This window comes from Otolemur garnettii, unplaced genomic scaffold, assembly GCF_000181295.1.
Source record: "Otolemur garnettii isolate 467f Iridium unplaced genomic scaffold, OtoGar3 scaffold00005, whole genome shotgun sequence".
In the NCBI taxonomy this organism is placed as follows: domain Eukaryota; kingdom Metazoa; phylum Chordata; class Mammalia; order Primates; family Galagidae; genus Otolemur; species Otolemur garnettii.
The window spans coordinates 5,501,702-5,509,327 of NW_003852400.1; the positions used below are offsets into that span (position 1 = coordinate 5,501,702).

General features: G+C 38.0%; 1 protein-coding gene across 1 annotated transcript in view; it reads left to right on the forward strand.

The window, feature by feature from the left end:
* Nucleotides 1-4,369: 4,369 nt before the first annotated feature.
* Nucleotides 4,370-7,626, forward strand: part of FBXL13 (F-box and leucine rich repeat protein 13) — a 191,956-nt gene continuing 188,699 nt past the window's right edge. The window contains exons 1-2 of the mRNA XM_023507424.1: nucleotides 4,370-4,437; nucleotides 5,042-5,196. Of these exons, the coding sequence (XP_023363192.1) occupies nucleotides 4,370-4,437; nucleotides 5,042-5,196 (223 nt within the window). The remainder of the gene's footprint in view (nucleotides 4,438-5,041; nucleotides 5,197-7,626) is intronic.

Below are 7,626 nucleotides of genomic sequence, written 5' to 3' on the forward strand. Positions count from 1 at the left end.
TCCCAAGTAGCTGGGACTACAGGCGCCCACCACAATGCCTGGCCATTTTTTGGTTGCAGCCATCATTGTTGTTTGGCGGGCCCGGGCTGGGGATTTGAACCTGCCACCTTAGGTGTATGGGGCTGGTGCCTTAGCCGCTTGAGCCACAGGCGCCAAGCCAGATTGTTATGAATTCTTATTGAATTACTTCTTTTACCACCTTTGTCTGTCTTTCCTGTTGATGATTTTAAGGCAATTTTATCTGATATGTGAATGGCTACACCTGCTTTCTTTTGGTTTCCATTTGTGTGGAATATTTTTCTCCATCTCTTCACCTTGAGTCTGTATGAGTCCTTGTGGGTTAGATGTGTTTTGTGGAGGCAATAGATACTTGGTTTTGTTTTTTCATTTAGCCAGTGAGCCTGGTCTTTTGAATGATGGAATGGATGTTGTTTTTTTCATTATGTTGGGCAGCACCTTATCAGTTTGTTTTCCCACTTGTACTATTTTATACAAGATATGAGCTTTTACTTGTAGCAATGGGATTGCTAAATCATAAGGTAGCTTTATTTTTAGTTTTTTGAAGAACTTCCTACTGTTTTTTTTTTTTTTTTGCAGTTTTTGGCCGGGGCTGGGTTTGAGCCCACCACCTCTGGCATATGGGGCCAGCATGCTACTCCTTTGAGCCACAGGCACCACCCAGAACTTCCTACTGTTCTCTATAATGGCTGTACTAATTTATGTTCCCACCAACGGTGTGTGAGTTCCTCTTTCTCTGCATCTTCATTAGCATTTGTCATAGCCTATTTTTTGGCTAAAAGCCATTTTAACTGGGTGAGGTGATATATTGTTATAGTTTTGATTTGCATTTCTCTGATGATTAGTGATAGTGAACATAAAAAAAAGGAAATTCTGTCATTTGCAACAACATGGACAGAACTGGAAGGCATGATGTTAAGTGAAACATGCCAGAAGACAAATTCTGTATGGTCTCATGTGGGAACAGAATTTAAACAAATTTAACTCAGGGTGGTAGAGAATAGAATGATGGTTACTAGATGCTGGGAATGGTAGTGGGGAGGAGAATAAAGAAGGGGTGGTTAATTTGTACAAAAACACAGTTAGAATGAGTAAGATCTAATATTTAGTAGTACAATAGGGTGATTGCAGTTCACAACAATTTATTGTATATTAAAATAACTAAAAGAATGGAATTAGAATGTTCCAAACCAAAGAAATGGTATATGCTTAAAGTAATGGGTACCCAATTACCTTGATTTGATCATTACACATTTCATACCTGTATTTAAATATCACCTGCCCCCCCATAAACATATACAACTATTATATGCCCATGATAATTAAAATAAAAACAAAATGCACGCCTTCTTTTTACTATTGTTGTTATTAATTTTGAGAGTCTATGAAATATAAGTCAGAATTGGGAGGGATTTAAATAAAATATATCCAGCACGTATTGAAAATAAAAATGAATGATACTATGTATGACGTTAGTGATGTTAATGAAATAAAGGGATGGTACTTTAAAATATGGTGAAATATGTTGACATAATTTCATATCTAATCTCTTGATTCAAAGATTGAGCAAAAAAGGGAATTGTCTCTTTTGTTACAATGTGCTGAAAGCTAAAAATTATAATATGAAGTTAATGATTTACATTCATTTTCTATTTGGTTCTTACCAGATTCCTAATACTAAATTAGACACTTTAAATATTATAGAACTCAAATTTTTTTTTTCTGTTGCTATTGTTTAAATACGGCTATTTTTCAGGCATAACAAATGGACAATGTCAGTTCAGTGCCCATAGCTCAGTGGGTAGGGTGCCGGCCACATATACCAGGGCTGGTGGGTTTGAACTTGGCATGGACCTGCAATGACAACTGCAACAACAACAACACAACTGCAACTGCAACAACAACACAAAAATAGCCAGGTGTTGTGGCGGGTGCCTATAGTCCCATCTACTTGGGAGGCTGATGCAAGAGAATCGCTTAAGCCCAAGAGTTGGAGGTTACTGTGAGCTGTAATGCCATGGCACTCTACCTAGAGCAACATAGTGAGACTCTGTCTCAAAAAAAAAAAAAAAAAGACAATGTTTTACAAAATTAATGGAATTTCTACCATTCATTATAGATATTTATATGCCATTTTCCAAGTAAGATCTTCTGAAGAGAATTAGGCTTAGGAAGGTTAGGGATCTTCAGTAGAGATCAAGAGCTATAGTGTAGATGAAATTTGTCTTTGCCTCTGCCAGTAAATCCTTTTCCTGGTTTTATGCTTCCTGCTGTGGTATCCTTAATACTCTTCCTTCTTTACTCATCTGGATTATTTTTCCCTATAAAAATCTGAATTTAGTGAGGAATGATTTCAGTCATATATGTTTTTCCTGACCATAAGCATAATTTGAATTTAATCCTCATTAAAAGTGAGGATTTTCAAATGTCATTGAACATGAGGTAGAATATCTGGGGGCCCATGGGCTTTTCTTGGATGCCTAAAATAAATCTGTGATTAACATATGTGTGCTGTGTTTATTCATTTAAAATAGAATTTATAGCAATGTGCAAAGGAGAAAGGATTTGCTTTAAAAAAGTAGAATTCAGAATTCCTAGCCATTGGTATAGATTTGAACTAAACTTATCTCTACATCAAATAGATGGGACCATATGTTTGTATATTGTAAACAAGATGGCAATAAAATAAGAGAAAACTTTACATCATTAGCAATTAATAGGAGCCATGTGCATATAATGTGTTAATATGATAATATCTTTATTCATTAAATAATGTACTAGGTACAGATGATTTCAGCAATCCTCAGTTAGCTGTTCCCATGTTATAGTAAATAGTTAATAGTTAATAAATTTGCAACTCTTTAAGTTTAGACTTTTTTTTTTTTTTTTGGAGACACAGTCTTCTTATCATCTTGGCTAGAATGCAGTGGCAACATCATAACTTACTGCAACCTCAAACTCCTGGACTCAAGCCATCCTCCTGCCTTAGCTGTATGAATAGCTGGGACTATAGGTGGCCACCAAACCTGGTGAATTTTTTCTATTTTTAGTAGAGACAGGGTCTTGCTGTTACTCAGCTTGGTCTCAAGCAATCCTCCCACCTAGACCTCCCAGAGTGCTAGGATTACAGGTGTGACCACTGTGCCCAGCCTAGTTTGTTTTGTTTTTGAGACAATATCACTCTGTCATCTGGGTTAGAGTGCTATGGCCTTAGCCTGATCCATGGCAATTTCAAACTCCTGGGCTCACTAGTCATCTCGCCAGACATCTTGCTCCTAAGTAGCTGGGACTATAGCTGCCCACCATGATACCTGGGTAAATTTTATATTTTTATAAAGGGTCTTGCTCTTGTTCAGGCTGATCTCAAATTACTGACCTCAAGTTATTTTCCTATCTTGGTCTCCCCAAATGCTAGGATTACAGGTGTGGTCTCTATGCCTGGCGCTAGTTTAGACTTTAATGTATGTGGTTTTCCTATTCCGCCTTATAAGTGAGGAATTCCTGTATGTCAAGAAGAGAATTTTATTTTATACTCTTGTAGGAGGGAAAATTAGTCAGTTTTTTTTTTTTTTTTTTTTTTGAGACAGAGCCTCAAGCTGTCCCCCTGGGTAGAGTGCCGTGGCATTACAGCTCACAGCAACCTCCAACTCCTGGGCTCAAGCGAGTCTCCTGCCTCCGCCTCCCAAGTAGCTGGGACCACAGGCACCCGCCACAACGCCTGGCTATTTTTTGGTTGCAGCCATCATTGTTGTTTGGCGGGTCCGGGCTGGGGATTCGAACCCGCCACCTTAGGTGTATGTGGCTGGCGCCTTAGCCGGTTGAGCTATAGGCGTTGAGCCAAATTAGTCAGTTTTAATAGTGACCAACAACTCTACACTATTATAAATATAGCTGGTAATAACAATGCCATAATATTTACCTTAAAATACTTTAAAGTGACTGAGACATATTTTTTCTCTACCAGAAAAAATAGAAAAATTAGCCAGGCACTGTGGTGGATGCCTATAGCCCCAGGTACTCAGGAGGCTGAGGCAAGAGGATTGCTCAAACCCAGGACTCCGAGGTACCTGTGACCTATGATGCCACGACACTCTACCAAGGGCAACAGAGTAAGACTCTGTCTCGAGAAAAAAAAAAAAAAGTAACTGAGATGTAATGGGAAAATTTGGGGCATACATAATAGAATTCCAAAATATAGAAATGGAATATAGTTTTCTCAGTCCATTCCTATTCCTCCACTTCCCAAGTCCCCTCCCCAGAGGTATGCATTGCTCTCATTTTCCTGTCTGGATTGCAGAGGTATTCTGTGCATTCCATGTATTTCTAATGTTATTTCAATTATTTATTTTAGATGACTCCAGAATTAATGATAAAAGCATGTACATTTTATACGGGACGTTTGGTAAAGACCCATTTTTGGTAAGAATATGATTTTTTTTAGAATGTGATTATTACGTGTATATGCTATTTTTTCCTCTTTGTGTTTTTATTCTGGATATTCTTTATACAGAGAAACATTCACTTTTGGCTAGTTGTGCTTATTTTATCTATATAGTCATGTTTCCATCATTTTGTATTATGTATTTCTTTTATATTTAACTAGCTTTTATTTAGCTAAAATATGTTCTTCTTCAAAATATAACTTTGTCTTTTTTTAAAAAATAAAACTTCATAGTTGAAAGTATAGGTTTACGGTCTACTTACCTGAAACTCTTAGGGCCAGATATGTTTTAGAGTTCAGATTCCTTTTTTAAAAATATAATCATCATTAGGGTCATTGAAATTATAACATGACTTTATCCAGTGATTCTTTATCTTCTCCAAAAAGAAATATGACTGTCATATAATCTCCATTTTCTTCTAAAACTATCAGGAAAATTTTAGGTCACATTCAACTTGTAGAAGTTTCTTTCTGTGTTCTGGTAGAAGGGGATAAGGGAGGTTATCACTATTTGTTGCTCTTTATTTACTAATGCATTGTGCTAACACCAAAATATTATTTTTCTTTATTTTCTGCTTGCAGTAGTTGGAGAGAAATAACAGTACCTCATGCAAAACAAGATGAGGTCATGTCTGGAAAACAGGAAAGAGCAGTGGCACATCACATTTTCAGACTTCAAAAATCTGCATTTCATGCCTGGCATGTTTATGTAAAACATAAAAAACAAATTTTTAATGGTAAATCCTTTATTAAAACAATCAAAAAACAGTAAAGCATAGTTTGTATACTTAGAGAATTTATAATTTTTATGGTTAGAAAATTGTCATGAAATGTAGGTAGAGCCACTAATTTAAAATACTTAATGAGGCTGGGCACAGTGTGTCACTCTGGGAGGCTGAGGTGGGTGGATCGCTTGAGCTCAGGAGTTGGAGACCAGCTTGAGCAAGAGCAAGACCTGGTCTCTACTAAAAATAGAAAAACTACTTGAGTGTCATATGGACACCTGTAGTTCCAGCTACTTAGGAGGCTTGAGACAAGAGGATCTTTTGAGCCCAAGAGTTTGAGGGTGCTGTGAGCTATGATGACATCACATCACTAGAATGAGACTCTGTCTCAAAAAAAAAAAAGAAAATGACATTACAGCTCATAGCAACCTCAAACTCTTGGGCTTAAGTGATTCTTTTGCCTCAGCCTCCCAAGTAGCTGGGACTATAAGCACCCTCCACAATGCACAGCAATTTTTTTGTTGTAGTTGCCATTGTTGTTTAGCAGGCCTGGGCCAGGTTCAAACCCACCAGCCCTGGTATATATGGCCGGTGCCCTAACCACTGAGCTACGGGCTTCGAGCTAATTCTAGCCTTTTGTTTAGACTTTTTTGCAGCTTTCCTGATAATGACTTGTTTATGGCTGTTGCAAACCAGAGAATTCCTTCTTTTTGATTGACTGTCTTTTTTTTTTTTTTTTTTTGAAACAGAGTCTCAAGCTGTCGCCCTGGGTAGAGTGCCATGGTGTCACAGCTCACAGCAACCTCCAACTCTTGAGCTTAAGTGATTCTCTTGCCTCAGCCTCCTAAGTAGCTGGGACTACAGGCGCATGCCACAATGCCCAGCAATGTTTTGGTTGCATTGTCATTGTTTAGTAGGCCTGAACTGGGCTCCAACCTGCCAGCTTAGGTGTATGTGGCCGGCTCCCTACTCACTGAGGTACAAGCACTAAGCCAATTGGCTGTCTTTTTCTTGGTACTGGAGGTAGAGTGGACCCTCCAGAGGTATTAACTTAAGTGTAATGAAGAGTTAGTACTAGTTAACTGGGTAACTAGAATTTCACAGGGTTGTGTCAGTAGGTAATAACAATCTTCAAAATTCTTATCCCGGGTGAACTGTGAGCTCTGTAGTGAAAGCAGTTTAGTCCATTAGAAAGGCCTCTCTACCATTCCCCACCCCGCTACGCTTCAGAGTATTCTTTTGGCTTTGTGTACTTTTCCTTCTTTCTGTGGTGGGTTCTTGCTCTTCCTTCATGCTTCTCTTTTCACTTTTTCTTCCCTTGTCTCAGGGCTCCTCCTGCTTCTGCACATTGCTTTTTTATTTCTTTCTAATTGCATCTCTTGTCTCTTTTTTCCTCCCAATCTCTTCCATGGTCAGATTGAATCTGTGAACCTGCCAATATTCCCTCCTCCTAACTTCCCTCTTCTCTCTCCTTTTTCCCAAATGCCACCCACGTGCTGCTTCTCTATACAGTTCTACTTATTCCATCGCCTGCCCTTTTTTCTTATACCCCTCGACCTCACCATTATATAATAACACAAGAGCATATTTTAAAAAAGCATTTATTGGACTTATGCAACAAGAATTTATATTCCTGTTTGTAATCAAAATTAAGAAATTTCTGAGTTATATAATTTCTCAAAAATATCCAAGTTGTATTCATACTGTAGCACTTGATGGATGCTATTCCTTTCCCTTACCTTCAGGTCAGAATATGTTCTGCACAATCCTGATCATAAAACAGTGAAAATTTTGCTTTAGAATTAATTGTCAAAAATTCCAAATAATAAGCGTAACTTATGATTCTAAATGATACCATTAAAATGAACCCAAAATAATAAAACATAATCAACATTTAAATATTATACATTTGGACAGGTGTGGTGGCTCATGCCTATAATCCTAGCACTCTGGGAGGCCGAGGCACATGGATTACATGAGCTCACAGGTTCAAGACCAGCCTGAGTCAGAGCCAGACCTTGTCTCTAAAAATAGCTGGGTGTTGTGGCAGGCACCTGTAGTCCCAGCTACTTGGGAGGCTGAGGCAAGAGAATCGCTTAAGCCCAGGAGTTTGAGGTAGCCGTGAGCTGTGATGCCATAGCACTCTATCACGGGTGACAAAGTGAGACTCTGTCTAAAAAAAATTAATAAAAATAAATAAAAATTATACATTGTGTAATGCTATAATAACATCTTCAGTGTTAACCAAATTATTATAATTTAGAATGTATGTAAACAATCTGGTATATTAAATGATATGCAAATGAGTTTATTTTTTTGAGACATAGTCTCACTATGTTGCCCTTAGTAGAGTGCTGTGGCATCACAGCTCACAGCAACCTCAAACTCTTGGGCTTAAGTGATTCTCTTGCTTCAGCCTCCCAAGGAGCTGGGACTACAGGC